The sequence below is a fragment of the Salarias fasciatus genome, chromosome 19 (assembly GCF_902148845.1).
Source record: "Salarias fasciatus chromosome 19, fSalaFa1.1, whole genome shotgun sequence".
In the NCBI taxonomy this organism is placed as follows: Eukaryota; Metazoa; Chordata; class Actinopteri; order Blenniiformes; family Blenniidae; genus Salarias; species Salarias fasciatus.
This window is the reverse complement of record NC_043763.1, coordinates 6,590,170-6,617,810: the sequence shown is the minus strand read 5'-3', so window position 1 is coordinate 6,617,810 and position 27,641 is coordinate 6,590,170. Positions and strand designations below refer to the sequence as shown.

General features: G+C 44.4%; 4 protein-coding genes and 1 long non-coding RNA gene across 11 annotated transcripts in view; 4 read left to right on the top strand and 1 right to left on the bottom strand.

Annotated features, from left to right (window-relative positions):
• Nucleotides 1–9,884, top strand: part of zdhhc14 (zDHHC palmitoyltransferase 14) — a 50,400-nt gene extending 40,516 nt beyond the window's left edge. For 2 of the 3 annotated variants that reach the window (XM_030117601.1, XM_030117602.1), the window contains 4 exons: nt 1,780–1,882; nt 2,598–2,707; nt 4,542–4,647; nt 8,763–9,884. In XM_030117601.1, the coding sequence (XP_029973461.1) occupies nt 1,780–1,882; nt 2,598–2,707; nt 4,542–4,647; nt 8,763–9,233 (790 nt within the window). In that variant the 3' untranslated portion in view covers nt 9,234–9,884. The remainder of the gene's footprint in view (nt 1–1,779; nt 1,883–2,597; nt 2,708–4,541; nt 4,648–8,762) is intronic. The other variant, XM_030117603.1, reaches the window with a different exon arrangement.
• A 1,024-nt stretch (nt 9,885–10,908) lies between these two features.
• Nucleotides 10,909–13,976, bottom strand: LOC115407254 (galectin-8-like). The gene is made up of 9 exons (XM_030117623.1): nt 13,810–13,976; nt 13,546–13,634; nt 12,735–12,945; nt 12,541–12,660; nt 12,438–12,464; nt 12,274–12,362; nt 12,023–12,188; nt 11,560–11,744; nt 10,909–11,525 (listed from the first exon to the last, which is right to left on the bottom strand). The coding sequence occupies exons 1-8, from the start codon at nt 13,963–13,965 to the stop codon at nt 11,595–11,597; spliced, it is 1,008 nt and encodes a 335-aa protein (XP_029973483.1). The 5' UTR covers nt 13,966–13,976; the 3' UTR covers nt 10,909–11,525; nt 11,560–11,594.
• Nucleotides 13,977–14,391: 415 nt separating this feature from the next.
• Nucleotides 14,392–19,916, top strand: LOC115407257 (interferon alpha-inducible protein 27-like protein 2A). Of its 4 annotated transcripts, none has more exons than XM_030117626.1 (5): nt 14,401–14,534; nt 15,096–15,179; nt 15,468–15,506; nt 15,908–16,078; nt 16,231–16,837. In XM_030117626.1, exons 1-5 carry the CDS (start codon nt 14,528–14,530, stop codon nt 16,464–16,466), a joined length of 537 nt encoding a protein of 178 aa, XP_029973486.1. In that variant the 5' UTR covers nt 14,401–14,527; the 3' UTR covers nt 16,467–16,837. The 4 variants fall into 4 exon arrangements, 3 of the variants coding, with proteins under 3 accessions (XP_029973488.1, XP_029973486.1, XP_029973487.1); XM_030117627.1 differs by lacking the exon at nt 16,231–16,837 and adding an exon at nt 19,339–19,916 and having other exon boundaries at nt 14,407–14,534; XM_030117628.1 differs by lacking the exon at nt 15,096–15,179 and having other exon boundaries at nt 14,392–14,534.
• An 822-nt stretch (nt 19,917–20,738) lies between these two features.
• On the top strand, nt 20,739–26,379 carry LOC115407262 (uncharacterized). 2 transcript variants are annotated; one of them, XR_003933598.1, is made up of 4 exons: nt 20,739–20,924; nt 24,939–24,968; nt 25,516–25,677; nt 25,776–26,379. It is a non-coding gene; the product is annotated as an uncharacterized LOC115407262 (long non-coding RNA). The 2 variants fall into 2 exon arrangements; XR_003933597.1 differs by lacking the exon at nt 20,739–20,924 and adding an exon at nt 23,829–24,013.
• Nucleotides 26,380–27,326: 947 nt separating this feature from the next.
• The window catches only part of LOC115407260 (interferon alpha-inducible protein 27-like protein 2A), a 2,375-nt gene continuing 2,060 nt past the window's right edge, over nt 27,327–27,641 (top strand). The window contains exon 1 of the mRNA XM_030117632.1: nt 27,327–27,457. Coding sequence (XP_029973492.1) covers nt 27,448–27,457 — 10 coding nt within the window. The 5' untranslated portion in view covers nt 27,327–27,447. The remainder of the gene's footprint in view (nt 27,458–27,641) is intronic.

Here is a 27,641-nt window from a genome sequence, read left to right as displayed (position 1 = left end):
CAGCGGCTCTGCTGATTGATTCGGCCGCTTTCTGATTTCATCCGTCTCCCACCTCGCCCGGCTTCGCAGGCGTGTGAGAGGGAGATTGAAAACGAGCGCGTGTCGACGTGATACACAGCGAGCGCGTGTGTGTGAGACGTCTTAAGCTATTGCTGTTGTAAATACGCTGTAAGTCAGCTTATTGTCTCAACACAGCAGTACAGATAATCACATGGACTGTGGTAAATCCAAGCCAGTGTTTAACTTTGTCATTTCAGTGTGGCATCGTCTGACCAGAGATCTGAGCTATAAATTGTTGAGATTATGAAATGTGGAAAAAACCGATCAAAAATGTAGCTTTTTTGTGAGCCCAAAAAAATGTAATCTACTTATTTGCTTATTTAAAATAAGTATATCGGATGGCATCGTCATCATTTTTGTTCAATTATTCCATTAGCACTACAGAAAAAAAATCTGATGATGGTCTGAAGCACATAAACCAGTGTGTTTCATCGATCGGATGTCTGAAGTGCTTCCAAACCCATCCGACCCAAACGCTATCTCATTGTTGTAGTCATGCAAACAGGCTCAATACTGTCTGCGCGTGTTGCCAGTCACAGTCAGTCTTATCCGGAGCCGCGCCGGTTTACATACGGAATTCAATCAATCACTGACATCCAGCTTCATTTCAGAGCCGCACATCAAGTCGCGAGCAGAGAGCCCCGACACCGGCGCTCGTCCTCCTCGCCCTTCCTCCCCTCTGCGGTCGGCCGAGATAGCTCTCTCTGGCAGGGAAACGTGTGCCAAGGCAGGCTGATAACGTCCCGTGTCCTACAGGACTCTAATAAAGGGGAATTGCACTCGATAGTATCGTGGCGGCCGCTTTGTGCTGGAAGAACGATGACATGTTTTGTCCTTGCTCAGAAGAAAGAGAATAAGAGACCGAGATAAAGTCGGAGTATTCAGTTGATTTTTCTTTCGTGCTGGAGCAGGCTGACACGGGGTCTTATGGTGCAGGAAAGTGCATCTGAATGCGATGAAACTGAAGTTTTCTACTGGAAAAGTGGGAGTTTTAACAAAGCTAGAGTGCAAAAGTTAGAAGATGAACTATATCAAGCTTTGCAGCAACTCGCTGTAATGGTTACTCGATATGTAAACAGGAGCAAACAGTGATGTGAGAATAACTGCACCTCATGAGCTTCATTCCATCCTCCTCTTGTTTGATGTTTCCAGTATAATGAGCTTGTTTGTCTCCGTTCTGGAGGCGGCCATGTTGCTTGTTTGTTTTCATGTGAACCCTCCACAATGGGAAATCGGACCTTTCCTAGTGGGAACTTCCCACTTCCCCGCTAAACAAGAAACAAACACTTCACCTATTGTTTTTTTTTTTTTTTTTTTAAATCTCCTCAAGCATTTATCTTTGATACTAAATTGTGAATCTGAAGTCTGAGACCATTTGAATGTGTCATCTCATGAAATAGAGCAGCTCATGTCTTCAGGGTTATTGTTAATGTTTCCAAAGAGGAATTTCTCCTCAACACTGAGCGCGTTGTGCTTTATGTGGAGCAGAGAAAATGAGCAACGTTTGGCAGCGCCGGGCAAATGAACTGGTAACCATGAAGTATTGGCAGCGGGGCGGCCGCCTCCAGGCTGTAGGTCAACATGCTAGCCGCGTTTTTTTTTCTCCTGCAATATGAGTCTATATTATGTGTGCCTGTTTATCCGTATCGGCTTCCTTTCACACAAGTTGAGTTTCACTCAAACGTGAAAAACGCTGATTCCTTGACTGGGCCGTGTCACCGTGCTGGAGGTGGTGGTGTGTTTTTTCTCCGTCTGGTCCATAGTGGGACTCTCAGGCTTCCACACGTACCTGATCAGCTCCAACCAGACCACCAATGAAGATGTGAGTATGAGCGCGGCACACACGTCCAACACATCATCTTGTTAAAGCATGCTGCTGTTTATCAACTTTACTTAAACCTCCTGGGTCGTTTTCATTGCACGTTTTTGTATTTTTTTTTTCTGCAGCAATAAAATGAAAGCACATCAGATGCTGATTTCCCTTCTGTTTATTCACTGTGTTCAATAACTATTAACTTCTCTTTATTTGAGAGCGTTCCGCTCAACATTTCGTCTCTGCTGCCTAAAACCTTTCCTCTAATTGTGTGCGATTTTCAGAACAGACTGAATGTCCTTTGCGAATCAGAAGCAGCATTCAGAGATTCATTGTTTTGGTTCATCTTCATTATTTATTCTGGTTTGATGTTTCTTTGTCGGCTTAAAAGCCTGTAACTTGTGTTGTAATTGTGGTTATAGGAGCAGCTCCTTCATTCAAGGTTTTTATTTGTTATATTAAGTAACTGTTTAGTATTCCCTTTGCCTTTTTTATAGTCCTGCATGCTGTGCTGGAGGAAAGTGGCATGATGAATGCTCACAGCCTTCAGCCTTCAGCTCTGCTTTTTATCAGAGTTTCAGATTATTTTGGGGAAAAAAAACAAAACAAAAAAACCTCCAGTGTCGTCGGTTCAATCACCGTACGGGACAAAAGAGTTTATCAACAACTCCACAGATAGTTATCCGTCTCGCTAAGAGTCCGTCTGGTCTTTTCCCCTCTGCAGATTAAAGGCTCGTGGTCGTCTAAAAGAGGGAAGGACAACTACAACCCCTACAGCCATGGCAATATATTCAGTAACTGCTGTGCGGCGCTGTGCGGACCTCTGCCGCCGAGGTATGGCGCTGATATTTTTATATATTCTCACATGTTGGGATGATGACGTGAGGCCCATCGCTCACACCTCGCAGAAAACCCACCTGGCAGCTTTTCCCCGCCTGTGCTAATAACACACACACACACACACACACACACCACCTGTTTGTTTTTTTCTTTTCTTTTCAGGTATTTTGTCTTCTTATTATGATTTTAGCCCACAGGCTGGAACAGAAGCGTTGCTTTGGAGCGTTTGATGTGGGGAGTTCTGAAACGGAGCGAGCCAGCCCGCAGCCTTTTCTGCTAAACATAGCAGCGATACCTCAAGACCGTGAAGGATTTTATTTTAACCAAATCCAAGATCAAAGTTGGCCAGATATATTAGGTTTTTGCTTCTTTTTTCTTCTCCTGCTCATGTGATGTAACACTGAATACAGACCAACTGTCACTGCTTCGCCGGCGGGCCCATGTGACTGTAAATGTCAGTACACACTGCGTTTTACCTCCCAGCTTCTTTACCTTTAGCATTTTGACCAGCAGATCTCGCTCCTCCTCTGCGTGGCTATACTGTTTCATTAATGTTTCCCACGTCAGGGTCAGCGGAAATAATGTTAGCCACCTCACTCCTTTTGCTTTGCTCTTGAGCAATCTGAAAGTACAAACAGCCTCCGGGTGACCACACGCAATCAGCGCCTTCTCGGGTTTCCTAAATATATCCATAAATGCACTCATACTCGCGCGGTGCGGAGGAGCGGTAATGGAGGCTTTTAGCGGCGTCGCTTCTCTGCATTTGGCTGCACTGTGCTCCGGCCATCACAGGCCATAAATCTCTAATAATGAGTCCAGTGGGTGGCAAAGGAGAGTCCTCAGTGCACAGGTGGCTGCCATCTGTGTGCGTGCGGATGTGTGTGTGTGGCTACAGGCGTCGCACAGCTGGCTCCAACAGTAAGAAAGGAATGCCTCCCCTCCGCCTCGGACAAAACAAACGGCACACGGAAGAGAGATTTCAGCCCGCGCTCAGCTTTTGACTCACGTCTGTTGATGCTTCAAACTTCAGGATTTCGTGCTACTTTGTAATCGTCTGCGTTTGCGAGCCTTCCGGTATTCCGGGGCAGGAACGCAGGCTCACCGCCGCCCGGCTGTCTCCGTTATCCCAGCTAATGATTTTCACCTGATTCCAGCTCGGTCCCACCGGAGCTCGCTGTCAGCACACTGTTAAATGATTACCCCACTCGTACCGTTTAACACCTTTGCATGGCTGTGGATGAGTGTGTCGGCCACATGCACACCAGCGTTCAGCAGGCTCTTCTCGTCCAGCCAGCGGCGGCAGACTTGTGCAGCCTTAATCATGGGGGGTGCAGGAGTGAGCGTGCACACACTCAATCTTCATTCCGCTTTACACAAAAACAAAGCTTGAGCTCAGAGGTTTTTCACTGCTTCTCACTCCTTTTTCGACACGTTATGTTTAAAACATACAAATAACCATGATTACTGCTAATTGCTGCTGCGCTTTATATTATTCTTCATCATTTGTAATTTTGTTTCTTAATGTATTTTTATATGTAATCATGGGAATGTTTATACGAGTCAAAGCAAAAGTTGGAACTTCATAGTTTAATATTTATTTTACTGTTTACTGGCCGTCCCACAAGTTTCTCCTCAGATAATAAACTGTACCTTTCCAGTAGAATAAACTTGCTCGAGTGTCGACAGCAGCTTGATTTGTGCAGTCAGTTTATTTATTTGTTTGTTTTGGCCTTTTGATAGCCGCTGTGTGTGTTTTCTCTCTATTGTGTTTGTTTATGAAGGCTCACAGGCGACGTCCACTGTCCTTTCTTTGCTCTTCTCTTAATAGTCTTATCGACAGACGGGGCTTTATCCAAGCAGACGCCCCGCAGCTGGCACCACCGACCAACGGCATCACCATGTACGGGGCCACCCAGTCCCAGCAGAGCCACATGGTAAGACCTCACAGTGAATGTAATGGGAACAGAGAGACGACAATACCTGAGGTTCCACTGAACAAATAACTCATGAAAGAAGGAATCGTCGCGGTTGGCTGTCTCGATTCTCGCACGTTTTGCGCGAACTCGCCGGCTCTCGTGGGTTTGACTGGAACATGTTCTGACTAAGTGTCACTCTGGTCACACTGTAACTCCAGCGCAGCCGGGCTCCTGTCAGCGTGACACACACACACACAAAGCATCTTTCACAGCGGCGTGTCCAGCACACTGTTTGTCCAGCTGTTGTTCTCGGCCAACAGCGGAAAACTCGACTTGCAGGAATCGAAGCGGATGATGTCAACTCCTTCAGTTGAATCTTCTGACCTTTTGCCCTCCGTTATTTCTTCTTCTCTGGTTATGCGTCATCCAGACCAGTAAACATTAGCATGTTGAATTAAAGTCTGTCCTAGATCGCTTGACCAAAACCTGAAAAACGAAGACCAGAGAGCCTCGTCTTTTTACCAGTTCTGCCCTCTTCTCTGATTAGCACCTTCAGCTCCTAAAGCATTAATCCAGCTTTTCTTTGTCAGTCTCCTCATGTTGTCCTGGACTAGAATGAAAAAGCAAGACGTTTATTTCTCCTAAAATTATTATTGAAAAATAAGGTAAAACTGATAACATGCGCTTTGTTTTTAAATCTAAGTAGCTGCTGTTCCTGATCCGTCCACTAGGTGGTGTTTCAGTGGGAGTGATGGTCATGATGAAACGGAGATCCAGAACTGATTAACAGAGCGATCAGTGATACCATACAGCAGCGAAGGCTTATTGAAAGTAATCTTACATTAGCATCAAAGCTAGCAAGCTTTTAACAGTCAGTCTGAAGAGAATCACGTTGTTCATAAAACCATTTTGTAAAAAATGCGATAAATTCCAACGATTCTGCCTTCTTGGAAGGAAGTGAAGGTAGGATTTTTCATGTGTGTCTGTTTGAATCAAGTAATTTAAAGTGGATAGAAGCAGCCCTCCAGCTCAGAGACTTAATTTAATAATTTTCATGCTCAGTGATGTTTGTGCCTTCGTCGGATGATTTACCTTTCCTCTGATTGCAGCCGCCATCAGGAGTTTGCTCATCAGCACGTCAGAAATTAATCCTTTTTGTGTGTTTTGCCACAGTGATCAGTGGCGTTGTGTACCTTTGCAGCAAAAACAAGTAATATAAAACACAATGAATCACATTTAATCCCCCAATATGTCAGCGCGCCGCAGTCAATAAACCGATATTCTGCCCGAGTTGAGACAAGAGAAGAGCTTTTGTAATGAGGAAGACGCCGCACTGACATCAGTCTTCCTCTGAAATGACACACACACACACACACACACACACACACACACACACACACACACGCACTTGATTTAAGAGCTCCTCACACACAGCCTCCAAACATCTCCCGCCGTGCCACAGTCCCCTCCTTGTTGTCACCCGAGCTCGACCTCGTCCCGCTCCGTCTCATTGACATGTCAGACGTGAATGTCGTCCGTCTGAAGGTCCTGAATGGGCCGGTTGTGTCGCGCTGAAAGCCGGAGCAGCGTTCCCACACGTTAGCGCGTTCGCAAATAACTCCCATCTGTTTTCCGCCGTGGCCGGGATGACCAGCTCCAGTCCGCTGAGGGTTTATCAGCATGCTAGTCGACACTGAGGTGTTTAATTTGAGCCTGAAAAACTCCACTGACACAGGATGGAAGTGATGGAATGCATATTTATACTCTGATGAACATTATGTAATCCTCCCACAAATGTTAGTTATACATTAATTTACCATATCGTCATGTCAGATATAAATATACATATCTGGAACATCTTCAGGTACTAAATATGTACTTAACAGTACTTATTAAATCAGTAATTCACATATTACTGTCATTGAGAAGTATTGGTAGCTACTTTTATAATTCGGTATACGGGTATGTAATTCCAAGAATTTCATGAAAGTGATCCACTGCCTTTAAAGTCTACTGTTAAATAAGAAGGAATTTGATCGCTTTATTCCTTGACCTGCGCTTTAGCGAGACGTCAGGAGCAACTCTGCAGATTTTTTTATCCACTTGTTTGATTCAAATCCCGTTTTTCTGAGAAAGCGATAGTAATAAATAAGAAGTGAATGAATCATAGTTACGATGAGTTTTGGCTGCGTACAGCGGAGTGTGTGAGACCAGGCGAACACTGTCGAATCCACGAGTGGAAGCAATGCAAGTTTATCACAATGCAAAGTGAATGGACAGAAGAGAAACACCTTCTGAACCCTCAACATCAATTCCTCTTGAGTGAATTTTTAATTTTTAAACATATTCTTTAAGACGTTTGTCCGATACAGGATTTAGAATTCAGCACTGATCAAATTCTCCTTCATGTATTTACTGTGGAGACGAGTTTCACCAAATAAAACAGGTTTGTCACTTTAAGCGGCGTGATAGCAAACGCATGACGGCGTCGGCACGTGGGCGGCGAAGCCCCGTCTCTTTGTGACGGGCTTTTGTCTGCGGTGCAGCTTCAGTCGTCGACCCGGTGTGTGTGTGTGTGTGTGTGTGTGTGTGTGTGTGTGTGTGTGGGGCAGCCATTTACGAGCTGTTCCCATGGCAACAGCGTGCGATACAATGTCACGCAACACCTTGATGGCAAACCATCCGATTTCCGCCACGCATTCGATCATGTGACATCTTAAAAGGTGGACGGATGGATGAGGGAGACGGTACGAGGAGCGTGGCTTCAAAACTGTTTAACCGCATCGTCAAAAAAACTGGCCTCCAGTCAAGTCTGATGACGGATGAAGCACATTTTCCACACACAAAAAAACCCATGAATGTCAGGTTAATTGGTAGCTTTAAATCCCCGCCCATGCTCAGCTATGAATGGATCAAGAATTGTATAAGAGTGCGCTGATAAACAACCAGCAGAAGTAAGTTGTAAGAGCACAGAAACACTTTTCACTTGCAGTGCTGCGGGTGTTTATGTGCGGCGGATGAAACTGGCGTTTCCGCGTCAGGATGCACAGCAAACATTCGGCCTTGTAAATATTTCTGTCACTTCCTTCCTTCCTTGATCAGGCAGCGTTTCCTTGTTGATGATCGCCCAGCGAGAGACGAGGGGCTGACAGCCCACACCTCCTATTTTTAGTCCCACCGCCAGCTTGGCTTCACTCAGCAACGTGACTGATGGCTTTATATTAACCCCGGACGCCCGGCTCCTTCTCCTCTCTCTTGTTTTTCTTTTTTTTTTTTTTCTTCTTCCTTCCTTAGCGGCGCTGAAACGGATTAACCTCAGCACACCTTGTTTAGTCACTCCATTAAGGATTTTTTTAATGAAATATTGATCGCCGTGTTTCTACTCATTTTCTCGCTCGGGCTGCACAAACCAAGTTTTCTCGCCCGTTATCAGCCGTGTACATCGGACGCGGTGTCGCAGCAGGCGCAGACAGCCGTAATCCCCCCAACGTGAGGCCGGGTTTAATCATCTCATCTTAACTCTTGTGTCAATATCAAACAAAAAACGGGATCGGCTTTCATTTTTCATGCAAGGTCATGTACACGCCACGAACTGGAGAATAAAGACTTAAATTTTCTGCTTTTATTCAGCAGCTGCGAAACGGCAAGAATGACGGAACACTTATTCGTGTGCAATCTGCTCTTTTTAGGTCAGTGAGATTGAGACAGAAAGGTGAGATGTTGGGAGACAAAACCTTTCTTTTTTTTTACCGTTTGGTGATCTAAGGGGCCGACGGGGGGTTCAGGCCGATCCGCCTCCAGCTGAACGTCCGGCCGCGTCCTAACCCGGTCACTCTGCTCCACTTTCGGACGTGTGATTTCCATTCTAACGCCAGGCGACGGGAATCAATGGGCCGATGGGTGACTTAATTGTGCCGGGGTTTTCGCTCAGCTCTGTCCATTGACCTGACCGTTGTTTTTCACAGGACAGAGCCGGTGTGGGTTCTCAACTCTCAGCACGGGAACTAACAGCTCTCTCTCTCTTTCTCTTTCTCCCCATCATCCAATCACAACCCCCTTCTGTGTTGTCTTCGTCGTTGGTTGGCTTTGTGCTCCTCCTCCTTCCCGCCTAATTTCCTGATGCCTCCTCTCAGTGTGACCAAGACCAGTGCATTCAGAGCACCAAATTCGTTTTGCAGGCCGCCGCCACGCCCCTCCTCCAGCAGCAGAGCAGCGAGCCAGTCATCCTGACGGCCTCCCCCGAGAACGGAGGGGCCCTGCCGGGCCGCGCCTCGCTGGTGCTGGGGGGCCCGTGCGCCTCGCTGCCCCTGGGCCAGCCCACCCCTCCGACGTCCACCCCCAGCCTCAGCTGCCACGAGGTGACGGACATGCTGCCCATGCACGCGCACGGCCACGCGCACAACCACGGCCACCCACTGCAGGAGCCCCTGGCGCACCACCACTTCCTGACGCCGGAGGAGGTGCCGTCGCCGCCCGGCATGCTGCACTGCGGCAGCCCGCTGGGCCACAGCCACACGGCGCAGGCCGGCTTCTACAACCCCGCCAGCCAGGACTCGCTGCACGAGGACTCGGTCAGAGGACTGGTGAAGCTCAGCTCCGTCTGACGGCGGCGCCTTGCCCCGCCCCCGCCCTCCCCGCCCCCGCCCAAACACGACAACGCCCACTTCGGCTCAGCTGACCTTCCCCTTCGGCTCCGGGCTGCGGGGTTGAACTGAGCCGCTACGTGGAGCTGGAGTAAACCGGAGTGAAGCCAACGTCTTGCCAAACCTGCCTGCTGAAACATGGAGACAAAGTTTTGCGTCGATCGGTGTGATCCAGGGCGGGGAGGTGTCACCGTTCCAAGTGATGTTTGTCTAGAAGCCATTTCAAGCAAAAAAAAAAAAAGAAGGAAAAAAGATAAACTAGAGCGTGTTTTGAGAGAATGTGACATTTTGAGGTCAGAAGGTGTTTCTGTCAGTGGATCACAAGCCTGACACTGTTTTTTTTTTTTTTTGTAAAACGAACTTGAGCCTTCTTGCCTGTTGCTGATTGGACCGTGTCTTTTGCCTTTTTTTTTTTTGTTTTTTGTTTTTGTTTTTTGGGGGGATATTCTCAGCAGTGCAATGGTTGGTGTCTTCATGTTGCATATCGTCTTGCTATTTCTATGTAAAAACAAAAGAAAAAAAAGCGAGACTGTTGTATCGTACCATGGTTATTACAACTCTTACAAATTATTATATTTCCTGTGGATATTAATAAAACACCGACTTTTTATCAGATCTGGTTGTTTGAATCCTGGAGGAATCAGATGTGAGTGTGAGAGTCATGTGGCGACAGCGTTTCCTTCGAAGCCCGTCTTGTGACCGACGCCTGCGGTTCCGTTAAAGCTGAACGCGCCGGAACGCTGATGGATGTTCAGACCTGCTTCAAGCCGCGGCTCCTGCAGGTCGTCCTGACCGGAAGTCTCCAGGAAGGCCTGGAGCACACGCTCCAGCCGTCATGTTAAACAGAGACAATATCGTTTGAAGGAGAAGAAACAGACGGCTGTGCGTCGGTTGAACCCCGGTCTCTGCTGACACTCTGTGGTTGAGCCTGAGCACTGCAGTGGGAAATACATTCTGACCTCGCAGCAGTTCAAGCAACTTTTATTCTTGATGGAATGGAATAAATTCAATAAGGTCATGAATTGCCAAAATAATAAAACAGTAACAGTTTTTTTTTTTTTTTTTTTTCTTACAGCCATAACTGAATGTTGCATAGTCCGCCTCCTCAAACAAATATGACGAGGCAACAAGTGTTTATTTTTAATAATACATCTGACAAAAGGTTTATTTCCAAGAATTTTTTTTTTTTTTTAATGCAACATTTTGGCAGAATTGTGTCAAAACACTACTGGGATTAAGTTATTGGATGTATAGATTTTAAAATGGACAAAAATTCCATTATTGTTACATGATTGTCTGCAGAATTGCACAAACAAAGCTTCACAGAGGAGTTGTGATTTGGACTTAGTCTAAAGACGCATGTCAGATTGGAATGGTGAGTTTTAGTTGCCCACGATAAAGTGTTGAATTATTGTAATTGTCACTGATCAGGGATCAATATCAGCCAATTAAAACTGAGATTAGAAGCCGATATACTCCAAAATCACTTTTTTGTTTCCCTCTGATGTTTCCATTACATCACATTGTTTTGTAGAAAGTTTTCCGAACACCTCTTAGCCTCTTTTAAAACAGTTTGTATCCGAGCTGCATATCATGGAACTGTTGTTTATAACAAACCACAAACACACGGAGCAAAGATTAATAATATTCCCACATTTATTCGTTAATAAATAAGGTATGATACATGAGGAATACTTTTTTCTTACAACAAAAATGGAATAAACGGGCTCTTGTGGGAGATGAGATGAGAAGTGGATCACATGGAGACTGCAGGTTTGTTGAGATGTTTCTGACCCTGTTCTGTTCTGTGCTTGAGTTCTGCTGCAACTTCACGTGATAAAATAGAGTCGCACGTACGCAGGAGACCAATCCTGACAATGACAGTGTGTCCCTTTAAATAAAAATACAAATTAAAATAGTTGGCGAGCCTTGTATCAAAAAAGTTTTCTTTTTTTTAAATCTTTCCTCAGCTGGCTGTACAGGAAACCGCTCTTCGCCGCCTCGTTCTCTGAATGTTTTGCAGGTGAAGCCAGTAATTTGTAGGTGCTTATTAACATTTACATCCAGTTTAACTCATACAGCAGAGATGCACAACAGACAGAAGAAGAAAAGATCCAGAGACACTTGAGCTTGCAGCTGTAAACAGTCGTCGTCGCTCCCATGCATCAGTCCTCCGGTCCGGCACGGGAAAACTGCAGGGTCGGTCCTCTCTGCGAGCTCTCAGGTCACAGGGACCAGCAGCGCCCCCCCCCCCCCCCCCCCCCCCCCCCCCCCCCCCCCCCCCCCGGTCTGACCTCCGTCTCCCAGAACCGCGGCTCGGGGTCACCACAGCTTGACGTCGGTGAGCTCCAGGTCCCCCATGATCTCCAGCTGGTCGATGCTGCTCAGGTCCTGCACCCGGTGTCTGAACTCGAACAGGTGGGAGCCGTTCACCGCCAGCTTGAACTGATGGGGCTGACAGAGGAGGAGGATCTGAGGAGGGGGAGAGGACTGAGTTTCACAACGGTTTTCATTTAGCGTGGCCTCTTCACACAGGTTTATTTGAAACTAAGGATTTTTTTTTTTTTGGACTGAGTTGTGAGTTAAAATGAATCCAGGGAGGATTCCTGCTTTAGACCCTGGTGTGCACCGAACTTTAAGTTTGGTGCAGTGAGTAAAAGTAAAAAAAGTAAAAGTAAAGCAGCGTTGAGTTTGATGAAACATTCACACGTTCAGACTGCCCTCCAGTTGACCTCCCCAGCAAACCCTACCTCAAAGTACTCCCCGGACGAGAAGGGGAAGAAGGGCAGCTCGCGCTCCTCGTGGCCCCAGGAGTCGCTCAGGTACGAGTTTCTGATGAACAGGCTGGACTTCATGCGGGGGTTCAGGTGGAGAGCGATGTTGTCCGTGGCGCTGTTCCGGAGGTTCACCGTGAAACTGCAGGACATGAGAATGGGGGGTGTGAAGGGGGGGTCTAGATCCTGCTGGGGTCTGGATCTGAGGCGGGCAGCGAGGGCCTTACCTGTGTGGATACATGCTGACCTGTCCTTTGATGGTGATGTGCCGGCCTGGGCTCAGCCCTCTGAGGATGCTGCCTTTGTAAGGGAGGCTCTGCAGCGACACACTGCTGTGAGGGGATCGTTTCCAAACACTCACTCACTCAATTTTGAAAATTTAAGAACTTACCAAGTCACCTGATTCTGAATATATTGCCTGAGAAGGAAAAACAAAGACGTGTCAGGACTGAGATTCATATCTGGGATTAAGCACAGGGTGTGAATGTACGTACTGAGTTTGGGATGTAGCCGACGGCGTGGACCCTGACGTTCCCAGAAATGGAGAAGGTGTCGACCCTGTTCAGAGGGAGTCTGTGCTTGTACTCCAGCAGGTGAGCTCCGTTTACCGCCACCTGCAGGCCAGGAGGTGCAGCGTCCCGTCACACCTCTGCGTTAAAACATGCGGAGAGGGGAGGGGGTCACCGACCTTGAAGGCGTCCTTGTGCACCAGAAGGATGGTCTCGAAGGGCGCCCCGCGCTTGTAGGGCAGCAGGGGGAGCGCCTCCTCCTCGCCCCACTCCTCCCGCAGCAGGGAGTTGCACACCACGCACGGCGGGCCCGTGAAGCGGGGGCTGAAGTGGAGGGCGACGTCGGAGCGCGGCCTGGTGCTGCAGCCGCTCGACAGGTCGACCTGGAACCTGCACAGAGGACACGAGGGTCAGGAGGTCGGCCGCCGCCTGTGAGCGAATGGAGGCGGCGGCCGAGCCGGGCGCACGCCAGAAGGAACCGCCGTCTTTCTGTGAACAGATGAATGCAGCTCTTCAAAAGACACACACAAGGAGTTTGCATGTTCTCCCTGCCATTGCCTGAACGTGTGAATGGACTGATGGAATACAGCACAGGTGTCAAATAAATGGTCCGGGGGCCAAAACCGGTCTGCAAGAGGCTCCAAGCTGGTCCACCAAACCACCAAGACCACGGTGTGAATTAAAATAAACATATTTCTTAGGAGCAGCTGACACAACACAACAGTGTTACCGAGCTGAGACATCGGTGACGCTGTCATGAACACGAGCCGACTCAACGCTCTCAAACCAGCATCCAGGGTGCGTCTCCAAAAACACCCATAATGCAACAGCTGTTCCCGGTTTCAATTAAAAACGGCTCTATGTTCAGACTGTGACCATCACTTTATTTGTGAGGTAACCTTTCATTTCATGAATAATTGTGCTTGATTTAGGGGCATGCCTGCAGCACAGAGGGCAGTGTGTGTGTGAGTGTGTGTGTCCTGCTCCTACCTGTCTGCGTCTGCAGGCACGGTGCCCTGGATGATGATGATCTCCCCCGGGTGCAGGCCTCCCGGTATGGGCCCGGTGTACGGAACCACCTGTGAAGCACGGAGGAAAGGAGATGGTTGCACACACCGTTTTGTTTTTTGCTTGGATTAGTTTGCATGACAGTGGCGTCACGTGCGCGCACTGACTGCAGGACCTCGGATAGGGATGATGGGAGGAGGAGGAGGAGGAGGAGGAGGGAGGCCGGGGTCCCCACGCGCCTCTTACCGGGTTCAGCACGGTGTGTTTCGCATTGGCCACCGACATCTGGCTCGTTGTGCGGGACACGCGGACAGACAGCGGGCTGGGGGCTCGTCTCGAGGCTACAGGGGGACGATCAGGGTGGGCATCTTCTCTCCGGCAGCCATCAGAGAAGCCGCGCATGCGCAGACCTCCACCACGTGACCGGAGTCAATAAACAACAACAAACGCCTCCATATGAACATTTCTTCACTTGAATTGCCGTTTTTACACACTGTCCTTTTTGAGAAATTGATACGTTTTATTTACTTTAAGGAAGTAATGAACATTTTAAAATTTTTACAGTCACTGGACCACAGGCATTATTGTTTTAATACATTTTCTTTTTTTGTGCTGGTCACAGAGTGCTGGAATTAACCCCACGACAATCTTGGACCCCTCTCGGAATTAATACATGGAGACAGAATGTTCAGAGGGGAAAATAATAATAATAATAATAATAATAATAATAATAATAATAATAATAATAATAATAATAATAAACCTGGAGGTTACAGATTTTAATTCTTGCTGCTGTTCTTTCACTTTCCTTTTCCTGGGAACACCCAGAGTGGGTCCTCTCTGTCGCCCCCTAGCGGTCCACACATTTTCATGCAGTCTGCCTGAGGGAAGCAGGTCGGATCACTTTGTCGTCTGTTTGCTGTGAAGTTCATCTTAGCTCAGAATCCTCACGTCAGGAGCTACGATGGTCGGTAAGTGTTTCACACAGCTTCTTTCTTTCCCACAGTGTAGAATGATGCAGTAGATAAAGAGCGAGCAAGGACAGTAAAAGCTGTACTGTGTAAAAGTGCTGAGAAATGGCCGTGTTGTACGTGGTGCTTTATAAATAAAGCTGAATTGAACTGAATTCGCTGAACTCGCAAAATCTCTGCTCAGAGTCTGTTATGTGTTAAACAATTCACACTCCAACCCAGTCTCAAGGCAATTCGTGCTGGACCGGCTGTAAATGTTGTTTTCCTGAACAATGAAGTACCCACTGGGTCTCTCTCTCTCTCTCTCTCTCTCTCTCTCTCTCTCTCTCTCTCTTTCTCTCTCTCAATTCAATTCAATTCAATTCAATTCAGAGAAGCTTTATTGGCATGACAAACATACTTTCACATTGCCAAAGCGTTACATAAAAACACACAATATAAGCAGTTTAAAACACTTCACTGGAATGTAAAACAGTATAAAATAAGAATGAAGGTTAAATAGAATAGAAACAATGCCGTAAGACTGTAAAGTGTTCGCAGTGATATTATTTTTATGTACAGATGCAGAACCAGTTCCATGTGCTGGGACACAGCCTCATTCACAGGATGGAGATGGTCCTGGTTCTGGTCCTGGTCCTGGTCCTGGTCTGTCTCTGTCTCTGTCTCTGTCTCTGTCTCTGTCTCTGTCTCTCTCTCTCTCTCTCTCTCTCTCTCTCTCTCTCTCTCTCACTCTCTCTCTCTCTCTCTCTTTCTCTCTCACAGACACATCATTGTCTACAGTGTGCACTGACCAATTCAGATTTTGGTGCTTGATAATGGTTTTTAATGATCTGGACCACTGTCAAAAGTAAAAATAAAAAAATTGTCTAAAGCCATGTAAATCTCTTGTTGTCTCTTTGAGTCGGATATGTTAAAATGTGCTTTCTGTTGCAGGGAAAGGGAAAAAAATTGCTGCCATCATTGGAGGAACAGGTATGTATTTTACAGGATATATAAATACTTTAAAAAAAATATTTGGCTGTTCAGCCGTTAAACTGACTGCAAATGTTTGACACCCTGGTGAAGTCAGGGGAAGTATTATTTAGAGTTATTTGTGAACATTTCCAAGCAAAAAAATGTTTGTGAATCCACATGAGAAATGCACTTTTCCCGATGAACAATCCTTTTTGTAGTTTGGTTGGAAACGGCTGTATTTCCATGCGTGTAGCAGTGAGTTATGTTTTCAAGCTAAAGTTGCAAAATATTCAGCAAATTTCCAGTCATCAAAATATGAGGATGTGCAAGAAAGTTACTCAGCAATGAATCAACAGCAGTGTTAGTGAGAAATGTCTGCTCATAAGAAGCTGTGTTTTCTGGCTCTTTCCTGTGTGCAGTGGGTGCTGTGGGTGCCGTGGCCCTCGCTCCTGTGGCACTGACAGCCATGGGTTTCACCTCGGCTGGAATAGCTGCGGGCTCCATGGCTGCAAGCATGATGTCCTCTGCTGCGATCGCCAATGGAGGAGGAGTGGCAGCAGGGAGTCTGGTGGCTGTTCTGCAGTCAGCAGGTACTCTGATTTCAATGCAAATGCGTCCTGCAGTTTTAAAGTTAACCAGTGTGTCTGAATGGTGCTGCATAAAATTCCAATCTCTTAAAGCATGTGACCATCGTACCAATTTCATTGTACATGCTGATTTCTTATTTTGGATTTTGTGATAGGTGCAGCCGGCCTGACGATGAGCGCCACAGCGGCAGTGGGCACCGCCGGAGCTGCTGTTGGCGGCGCTGCTACAGCCGCAGGGATGTGGCTGAAGAGCCTGTTTCACAAGAAAGAAAAACAAGATGACGACGATGATGATGGTGATGACGATGATGATGATCCAGATGGATCTGAAGGAGCTGTTCTGTATAAAGTTGGAGATGAACTGATATCGTTCCAAGCACCGCCAAACTAATAATGACCATTTACTGCTGTCATTATCCCACTGTTACCTGGTAAACTGGTGCTACGCTCCTGTCTTGAAGCATTATTGTGTGAATGCAGGTTTACAAAACAGATAATTCAATTAAACATCAATCAAGTTGCACTTTCTTCATCAATCAAATCTTATTTTGAGCTAATTATAAATTGTGTTCATCTGGCGTTTAGATGGCGGTGGGCGGCGACTTCTCTGCTCCTGCTGGTGTGCATCCTTTTAGCATTTTTAATAACTGTATGCTATTTCTTTCGCTGTTTTGTTCTTCCCTACTTATCCTGCTGGTAATGAGAAACACGGCATCTTACATGTGGAAGCAATGAAATGACAATAAAAACCTCAACCTTTCATTTATTTGTGTGTGTGTTGACATTATAAAGCACTTTGAGACCAGTGAAGCTGTGAAATGCTGATAGAAGTAAACTCTACTTGATGCTTTTTAGATTGACATTGCTAAGATACGAGTTGTACAGAACATATAAGTGGTGGCTTTTGTAAAGAATACTGAAAGAAATCACATAGTGAAACACAGTTATCGTTAGGTTAAATTTTCACTCAGTTTAAAGTCAAAGAAATAGCTGCAAATGGTAAATATTTCTGACTTTGTCTCTCAGAGGTTATAAACTCTCAAAAAACAGATCATACTGTAGGATTGTTTGTAAGACCACTCTAGTGTCATTTTCTTTCTTTTTTGTCTTTGATCAGAGCATCAATCAGGTGACTGTGCGGCTGAAAATAAGTTTTTCAAGAGACTTGAGAGGCTGGATGTGAACCAGAAGTGTGAGATGACACTGAGACGCTTCTGCTCGAATGAAACCACTGACGCTTCAGACCGAGGGCTGTTATTGATCAGGGTTCAGTGACTCTCTGTCGCCCTCTTGTGGTCAGACAGTGAACAGTTTCGTTTTCCCAGAAATAGAGTGGAGGATCCAGGTTGACCTCGTGAGAGTGATGTGGTGCTGCAGAGTCTTTACAGTCTGAAGACAGCTGGGGCTTATCGCTCTGTCCACGTGGAGGTGGAGGGTGTGGTTTGTCCAGCCGCATTTATTTATTTATTTTTCTCCTCTTTTAAAGCGTGAACTGCACCAAATGTGAAAGGAAAGACGACCCCCCCCGCACCATACCTCAACCCCAGTCTAGAGTAAAATCTGCCATTGCCAGAGTTGACAAAACCAGAGTAACTCCAGATTGAATCAATCCAGGAAACATCAAGTGTTTATTTGCTTTTTTATTTGCCTCTGTTTGCCCCGCCCTGCTCTCGTTTAGTTTCTGAAGAAATAAAGCCTCAGATGACAGAAGCAGTTTCCATTTGTCCTTTTACTCTGAGAGAGACATGGATCCCGGTGAGTACATCCTTATTGCAGGAAAATGATTCTGGTTTTGTTGTTAGATTAGATCATTTATTCATTAGTTTTGCGATTTTTACTTTGTATATCAATCAGTTTATTTGATGTCCAAAATGAATAAATAAAAAAATAAAGGATACAGATTCAACATTCGTAAACGATACATGAAGTTTATCTTTATGATTAGAATAAATATGTATATATGATATAATTTGACTTATATTATGACTTATATTATCAGTTGTGTTTGTAATTGTAGCATAATTGTAAATGTTAATGCAAACCATGGTTGAGTTAATCGAATAACTCAGTTTATTTAAAAGCGAGGGAAATAATCAACAGGAATTATCACATTAACAATGATATACAGCAACTACTGCAGAACAAATGACTGAAAAAGAGAAACCAGCTAAAATGGCTTGAACTTGAAAAACTGATGAAGTGGTTGGGACACCTGGAACAGATGAGGTTGTGTGAAGAAGTGCTCAAAGTGCTTCAGTGGAGTGAAACATTTGGGCCACCTTTACATGTATAGCCAGGTGTTAAAGACGGAAATTTCTCCCACTGGAATCTAGTCTGACAACCGCCGTGATACACAACTCTGTTTTGTTTTTGGTTTGATGCCTGACAACGAGAGCAGCTCACACCCAGTGAAGAAACCAGAAGGTTTTCATGTCACACTGCTGTCACAGTCATATTATGACACACACACACACACACACACACACACACACACACACACACACACACACACACACACACACACACAGGGAGAACATGCAAGCTCCAGCAAGAACTCAAACCAGGGACAATCTCACCACTAATCAATAAATATTAAAAGTGTGTTTGGAGCGATTTTAAATGAATGTTTTCATTTTGTGTTTCAGTCATTGGTCTGGCCATGGTAGCAGGTGCAGGTACAGAGTGAACATCACACACACACACACACACATACACACACACGTGTAGGGTTTCCCACTCTTTTGGGGACATTGCATTGACTCCCATTCATTTCTAGCCCCTAACCCTAACCCTTACCCTAACCCTAACCCACACCAAAACAATGCATAGCCCCAAAGAAATGTTTTTGCACTTTTACTTTTTTCAGTAACAACGACATGGTCAAGAAAACGTTGTTTCCCTTCATGGGGACCCAAGAAATGTCCCCACAAATGACATTGTGCCTGGTTTTCCTATGTTGTGGGGACATTTTGTCATACACACACACACACATACACACACAGATTTCTGTATAGTTGCTGTCATGCCAACATCGGTGTTGCACTCTAACCAGTTACATTCACTGAGGTTTTTATGCTTCACTTGACTGTTGGTTTTCCTTCTTTCCACCACATATCAGAAGGAAATGTCCAGTACTCGTTCTAGCTCTACATTTACCTGACACCTCCAGTCAGATCAGAATGTCTCACACCCCTCCTGTCCAATGTGACCATCGTACCAATTTCATTATACATGCTGATTTCTTACTTTGGACTTTGTGATAGGTGCAGCCGGCCTGACGATGAGCGCCACAGCGGCGGTGGGCACCGCCGGAGCTGCTGTTGGCGGCGCTGCTGTAGCCACAGGGATGTGGCTGAAGAGCCTGTTTCACAAGAAAGATGACGACGATGATGATGGTCACGACGATGATGATCCTGATGGATGTCAAGGAGCTGTTGAACTGATATCGTCCTGAGCACTGCCAAACTAAGAATGACCATTTACTGCTGTCATTATCCCAGCGTCACCTGGTAAACCGGTGCTACGCTCCTGTCTTGAAGCATTATTGTGTGAATGCAGGTTTACAAAACAGATAATTCAATTAAACATCAATCAAGTTGCACTTTCTTCATCAATCAAATCTTATTTTGAGCTAATTATAAATTGTGTTCATCTGGCGTTTAGATGGCGGTGGGCGGCGACTTCTCTGCTCCTGCTGGTGTGCATCCTTTTAGCATTTTTAATAACTGTATGCTATTTCTTTCGCTGTTTTCTTCTTGCCTACTTATCCTGCTGGTAATGAGAAACACGGCATCTTACATGTGGAAGAAATGAAAATGACAATAAAAACCTCAAACTTTCATTTATTTGTGTGTGTGTTGACATTATAAAGCACTTTGAGACCAGTGAAGCTGTGAAATGCTGATAGAAGTAAACTCTACTTGATGCTTTTTAGATTGACATTGCTAAGATACGAGTTGTACAGAACATATAAGTGGTGGCTTTTGTAAAGAATACTGAAAGAAATCACATAGTGAAACACAGCTATCGTTAGGTTAAATTTTCACTCAGTTTAAAGTCAAAGAAATGGCTGCAAATGGTAAATATTTCTGACTTTGTCTCTCAGAGGTTATAAACTCTCAAAAAACAGATCATACTGTAGGATTGTTTGTAAGACCACTCTAGTGTCATTTTCTTTCTTTTTTGTCTTTGATCAGAGCATCAATCAGGTGACTGTGCGGCTGAAAATAAGTTTTTCAAGAGACTTGAGAGGCTGGATGTGAACCAGAAGTGTGAGATGACACTGAGACGCTTCTGCACGAATGAAACCACTGACGCTTCAGACCGAGGGCTGTTATTGATCAGGGTTCAGTGACTCTCTGTCGCCCTCTTGTGGTCAGACAGTGAACAGTTTCGTTTTCCCAGAAATAGAGTGGAGGATCCAGGTTGACCTCGTGAGAGTGATGTGGTGCTGCAGAGTCTTTACAGTCTGAAGACAGCTGGGGCTTATCGCTCTGTCCACGTGGAGGTGGAGGGTGTGGTTTGTCCAGCCGCATTTATTTATTTATTTTTCTCCTCTTTTAAAGCGTGAACTGCACCAAATGTGAAAGGAAAGACGACCCCCCCCCCCCCCCCCCCCCCCGCACCATACCTCAACCCCAGTCCAGAGTAAAATCTGCCATTGCCAGAGTTGACAAAACCAGAGTAACTCCAGATTAAATCAATCCAGGAAACATCCAGTGTTTATTTGCTTTTTTATTTCCCTCTGTTTGCCCCGCCCTGCTCTCGTTTAGTTTCTGAAGAAATAAAGCCTCAGATGACAGAAGCAGTTTCCATTTGTCCTTTTACTCTGACAGAGACATGGATCCCGGTGAGTACATCCTTATTGCAGGAAAAGGATTCTGGTTTTGCTGTTAGATTAGATCATTTATTCATTAGTTTTGCGATTTTTACTTTGTATATCAATCAGTTTATTTGATGTCCAAAATTAATAAATAAAAAAAATAAAGGATACAGATTCAACATTTGTAAATGATACATGAAGTTTATCTTTATGATTAGAATAAATATGTATATATGATATAATTTGACTTATATTATGACTTATATTATCAGTTGTGTTTGTAATTGTAGCATAATTGTAAATTTTAATGCAAACCATGGTTGAGTTAATCTAATAACTCAGTTTATTTAAAAGCGAGGGAAATAATCAACAGGAATTATCACATTAACAATGATATACAGCAACTACTGCAGAACAAATGACTGAAAAAGAGAAACCAGCTAAAACGGCTTGAACTTGAAAAACTGATGAAGTGGTTGGGACACCTGGAACAGATGAGGTTGTGTGAAGAAGTGCTCAAAGTGCTTCAGTGGAGTGAAACAGTTGGGCCACCTTTACATGTATAGCCAGGTGTTAAAGACGGAAATTTCTCCCACTGGAATCTAGTCTGACAACCGCCGTGATACACAACTCTGTTTTGTTTTTGGTTTGATGCCTGACAACAAGAGCAGCTCACACCCAGTGAAGAAACAAGAAGGTTTTCATGTCACACTGCTGTCACAGTCACATTGTGACACACACACACACACACACACACACACACACACACACACACACACACACACACAGGGAGAACATGCAAGCTCCTGCAAGAACTCAAACCCAGGGACAATCTCACCACTAATCAATAAATATTAAAAGTGTGTTTGGAGCGATTTTAAATGAATGTTTTCATTTTGTGTTTCAGTCATTGGTCTGGCCATGGTAGCAGGTGCAGGTACAGAGTGAACATCACACACACACACACACACACATACACACACACGTGTAGGGTTTCCCACTCTTTTGGGGACATTGCATTGACTCCCATTCATTTCTAGCCCCTAACCCTAACCCTTACCCTAACCCTAACCCACACCAAAACAATGCATAGCCCCAAAGAAATGTTTTTGCACTTTTACTTTTTTCAGTAACAACGACATGGTCAAGAAAACGTTGTTTCCCTTCATGGGGACCCAAGAAATGTCCCCACAAATGACATTGTGCCTGGTTTTCCTATGTTGTGGGGACATTTTGTCATACACACACACACACATACACACACAGATTTCTGTATAGTTGCTGTCATGCCAACATCGGTGTTGCACTCTAACCAGTTACATTCACTGAGGTTTTTATGCTTCACTTGACTGTTGGTTTTCCTTCTTTCCACCACATATCAGAAGGAAATGTCCAGTACTCGTTCTAGCTCTACATTTACCTGACACCTCCAGTCAGATCAGAATGTCTCACACCCCTCCTGTCCAATGTGACCATCGTACCAATTTCATTATACATGCTGATTTCTTACTTTGGACTTTGTGATAGGTGCAGCCGGCCTGACGATGAGCGCCACAGCGGCGGTGGGCACCGCCGGAGCTGCTGTTGGCGGCGCTGCTGTAGCCACAGGGATGTGGCTGAAGAGCCTGTTTCACAAGAAAGATGACGACGATGATGATGGTCACGACGATGATGATCCTGATGGATGTCAAGGAGCTGTTGAACTGATATCGTCCTGAGCACTGCCAAACTAAGAATGACCATTTACTGCTGTCATTATCCCAGCGTCACCTGGTAAACCGGTGCTACGCTCCTGTCTTGAAGCATTATTGTGTGAATGCAGGTTTACAAAACAGATAATTCAATTAAACATCAATCAAGTTGCACTTTCTTCATCAATCAAATCTTATTTTGAGCTAATTATAAATTGTGTTCATCTGGCGTTTAGATGGCGGTGGGCGGCGACTTCTCTGCTCCTGCTGGTGTGCATCCTTTTAGCATTTTTAATAACTGTATGCTATTTCTTTCGCTGTTTTCTTCTTGCCTACTTATCCTGCTGGTAATGAGAAACACGGCATCTTACATGTGGAAGAAATGAAATGACAATAAAAACCTCAAACTTTCATTTATTTGTGTGTGTGTTGACATTATAAAGCACTTTGAGACCAGTGAAGCTGTGAAATGCTGATAGAAGTAAACTCTACTTGATGCTTTTTAGATTGACATTGCTAAGATACGAGTTGTACAGAACATATAAGTGGTGGCTTTTGTAAAGAATACTGAAAGAAATCACATAGTGAAACACAGCTATCGTTAGGTTAAATTTTCACTCAGTTTAAAGTCAAAGAAATGGCTGCAAATGGTAAATATTTCTGACTTTGTCTCTCAGAGGTTATAAACTCTCAAAAAACAGATCATACTGTAGGATTGTTTGTAAGACCACTCTAGTGTCATTTTCTTTCTTTTTTGTCTTTGATCAGAGCATCAATCAGGTGACTGTGCGGCTGAAAATAAGTTTTTCAAGAGACTTGAGAGGCTGGATGTGAACCAGAAGTGTGAGATGACACTGAGACGCTTCTGCACGAATGAAACCACTGACGCTTCAGACCGAGGGCTGTTATTGATCAGGGTTCAGTGACTCTCTGTCGCCCTCTTGTGGTCAGACAGTGAACAGTTTCGTTTTCCCAGAAATAGAGTGGAGGATCCAGGTTGACCTCGTGAGAGTGATGTGGTGCTGCAGAGTCTTTACAGTCTGAAGACAGCTGGGGCTTATCGCTCTGTCCACGTGGAGGTGGAGGGTGTGGTTTGTCCAGCCGCATTTATTTATTTTTTTCTCCTCTCCTAAAGCGTGAACTGCACCAAATGTGAAAGGAAAGACGACCCCCCCCCCCCCCCCCCCCCCCCCCCCCGCACCATACCTCAACCCCAGTCCAGAGTAAAATCTGCCATTGCCAGAGTTGACAAAACCAGAGTAACTCCAGATTAAATCAATCCAGGAAACATCCAGTGTTTATTTGCTTTTTTATTTCCCTCTGTTTGCCCCGCCCTGCTCTCGTTTAGTTTCTGAAGAAATAAAGCCTCAGATGACAGAAGCAGTTTCTATTTGTCCTTTTACTCTGACAGAGACATGGATCCCGGTGAGTACATCCTTATTGCAGGAAAAGGATTCTGGTTTTGCTGTTAGATTAGATCATTTATTCATTAGTTTTGTGATTTTTACTTTGTATATCAATCAGTTTATTTGATGTCCAAAATGAATAAATAAAAAAAAATAAAGGATACAGATTCAACATTCGTAAACGATACATGAAGTTTATCTTTATGATTTGAATAAATATGTATATATGATATAATTTAATATGTATATTATGACTTATATTATCAGTTGTGCTTGTAATTGTAGCATAATTGTAAACTTTAATGCAAACCATGGTTGAGTTAATGATTAAATTTATTGAAAAATAATGAGCTAAATGTAGTCAACAGGAATTATCACATTAACCATAATATACAGCAACTACTGCAGAACAAATGACTGAAAAAGAGAAACCAGCTAAAACGGCTTGAACATTAAAAACTGCTGAAGTGGTTGGGACACCTGGAACAGATGAGGTTGTGTGAAGAAGTGCTCAAAGTGCTTCAATGGAGTGAAACAGTTGGGCCACCTTTACATGTATAGCCAGGTGTTAAAGACGGACATTTCTCCCACTGGAATCTAGTCTGACAACCGCCGTGATACACAACTCTGTTTTGTTTTTGGTTTGATGCCTGACAACGAGAGCAGCTCACACCCAGTGAAGAAACCAGATGGTTTTCATGTCACACTGCTGTCACAGTCATATTATGACACACACACACACACACACACACACACACACACACACACACACACACACACACACACACACACACACACACACACTCACACACACACACACACACACACAGGGAGAACATGCAAGCTCCAGCAAGAACTCAAACCCAGGGACAATCTCACCACTAAACAATAAAAAAAAGTGTGTTTGGAGCGATTTTAATGAATGTTTTCACTTTGTGTTTCAGTCACTGGTCTGGCCATGGTAGCAGGTGCAGGTACAGAGTGAACATAACACACACACACACACACACACACACACACACACACATACGCAGATTTCTGTATAGTTGCTGTCATGCCAACATCGGTGTTGAACTCTAACCAATTACACTTGCAGAGGTTTTTATGCTTCACATGACTGTCGGTTTTCCTTCTTTCCACCACATATCAGAAGGAAATGTCCAGTACTCGTTCTAGCTCTACATTTACCTGACACCTCCAGTCAGATCAGAATGTCTCACACCCCTCCTGTCCAATGAAATCACATGTCCAGATGAGTATACACTTTTCAGTTTGCGGCAACAAAAAATATGACGGATTTCAAGTTTAAAACGCATCATTTCAAATATTAAAACAGTTTTTCTGAGCACAAGTTGACTTTTACATCACATTTCACCACACAGGCCTTCATTCTAGTGACTGATGTATCAACCTGCTGGACTTCAGTCCAGTAATGAGCAGAGTCTCTTTAAGTCTGCTGGTTTTGGTGCTTGGTGTCCTCAAACACAACGTGTCTTCTCCTGTGTTCTTGTCCATGTGCAGCGGGAGCTGTGGTTGCTGCTCCTGTTGTTTTGGGGGCTGCAGGGTTCACCTCAGCTGGAATAGCAGCCGGCTCATATGCTGCAGGGATGATGTCCTCTGCAGCGATTGCCAATGGAGGAGGAGTGGCAGCTGGAAGTGTGGTGGCTGTTCTGCAGTCAGCAGGTAAAAAAAGCAAAACGCAAGAATCACTGGATTAACATTCATACATATCTACACCTATTCATACATAAATAACCTTCTCCACTGTGCTCTCTCTGCAGGTATGGCTGGTCTATCAACGGCTGCCTCTGCAGCTGTGGGTGGTGTTGGAGCAGCAGCAGGATACGTAGCAAGTCTCTTTTTTTGAAGAAATGTTACAGAAATCCCGTGTCTGCTTTTTGAAATTGACAATGCTGTTGCGCAATGTTCTTGAGATCTACAAAGAGATCTACAAAGTGTTTCAGCATAATGTTCATTTCCCTACATGATTCTTGCTCCATCGTTCAGCTTATTAAAAAAAAAACGTCTGAACAAAGCGTTCATGGTCATTTGGTCTTTTGCAGCTGAAGCTGAATGGGTCTGACCAGTTTAGGAATGTTGTTTATTTTCTTTTTCTGATATTACAGTTGACAGAAAAACATTGCACATGCATACATATATTCACATGCAATGAAAAGACAAGGGTTTCCTCTTCAATAATGACACATTTCAGGCAATACAAGGTGAAATAGCATCTTTGCAGGGAAACAGTTTTCTTTTTCTTTTTGCGCAATTTTCTTGAGATGTACAATGAGATCTACAAATTGTTTCAGCATAATGTTTATTTCCCTACACAGTCCTTGCACTGTCATTCAGCTTATTAAAGAAAAAAATTTGAACAAAGTGGTCATTTGGTCTTTTGCAGCTGAATCTACATTTGTCTGTTGAATTTGGGAATATTGTTTCTTCTTTTCTTTTTCTGATATTACAGTTGACAGAAAAACATTGCACATGCATACATATATTCACATGCAATGAAAAGACAAGGGTTTCCTCTCCAATAATGACACATTTCAGGCAATACAAGGTGAAATAGCATCTTTCAGGGAAACAGTTGTTTTTTATCAGGTGACTTTTGAACATATCAATCAACATGTCTTGAAATCTCCACAGGTAAGCACAGTAAAAGTTATTTTCAAAAGTGAAAATTTATGTTTGGAATATCACTGTTGTGAGGACTGTGGTTCCATGTGGAGGATGAAATCTGCGAAAATAAATAATTACATACATCATTAAATAAATAAATGTGACATCCAACTATTACTTAAATCTGTCATTAACTTATTAAAATTGAAAATAAATACTTAGATGTGTCATGAATGCATTAAAATACAAATTTGTCTAAAAAAACACAATTATTTCACTATAAAACTATTTCATGGTCTGATATTGCACTGCTTCATGAATTTATTTTATCTGTCAAACTCAACCATCAAGGTCAGAGGACGGATCTTTGCACCTGATCGGTTCCTCTGCACAGCAAGTCAAAGGAAATCGATCCCTGGTAATAAACTGATGCAGCACTAATGAACATAAACTCCAAAACATGAGGCGGCGCTGTTCTCTACATTGTACCTACTATTTGGTTTGTTGATGGATATAAATGTAAAGCGTCTGTGTGTGAGGGACGCAAAAGCAGACAACAGTGAGAAAGAACGTGTCTGAATCTGCTACCTTTTCTTGTTGAAACCACTGCATGAAGAACAGTAAAGGACGAGAATGTTCGGTTAAAACAGCAAAATGTCGCCCTCTTGTGGTCAGACAGTGAACAGTTTCGTTTTCCCGGAATTAGCGTCAGACCTCGTGAGTTAATGCGGTGCTGCTGAGTCCTCACAGTCAGAAGACAGCTGGAGCTCATCGCTGTGTCCTCGTGGAGCTGCAGGGTGTGATTCGTCCATCTTTTTAACAAGAGACATGGGTCCCGGTGAGTACATCCTTATTGCTGCAAGCTGAATCTCGTCTGAAGGCGATGTTTACTTTGGAAACCAGTCACCACCCCTTTAATCTCCTTTTTCTGTTTGGTGGTTATGAACATGGAAATCAGAGATCAGCTTCTTTTGAGTTGTGACTGTAATGTGTAAACATAGGGCTGCCACTTTAAGAAACAG

Bases quoted from the DNA above. Each gene is read 5' to 3' on its own strand.
- LOC115407254 (XM_030117623.1), bottom strand. From the start codon at position 13,965: ATGCGCGGCTTCTCTGATGGCTGCCGGAGAGAAGATGCCCACCCTGAT. The intron at 13,635-13,809 runs GTAAGAGGCGCG...CGTGCTTCACAG, and splicing joins AACACACCGTGCTGAACCCG to GTGGTTCCGTACACCGGGCC. The intron at 12,465-12,540 runs GTACGTACATTC...TTTCCTTCTCAG, and splicing joins TCGGCTACATCCCAAACTCA to GCAATATATTCAGAATCAGG.
- LOC115407257 (XM_030117626.1), top strand. The intron at 15,180-15,467 runs GTCTGTCTCTGT...TTTCTGTTGCAG, and splicing joins TGGTCCTGGTCCTGGTCCTG to GGAAAGGGAAAAAAATTGCT. The intron at 16,079-16,230 runs GTACTCTGATTT...ATTTTGTGATAG, and splicing joins GGCTGTTCTGCAGTCAGCAG to GTGCAGCCGGCCTGACGATG.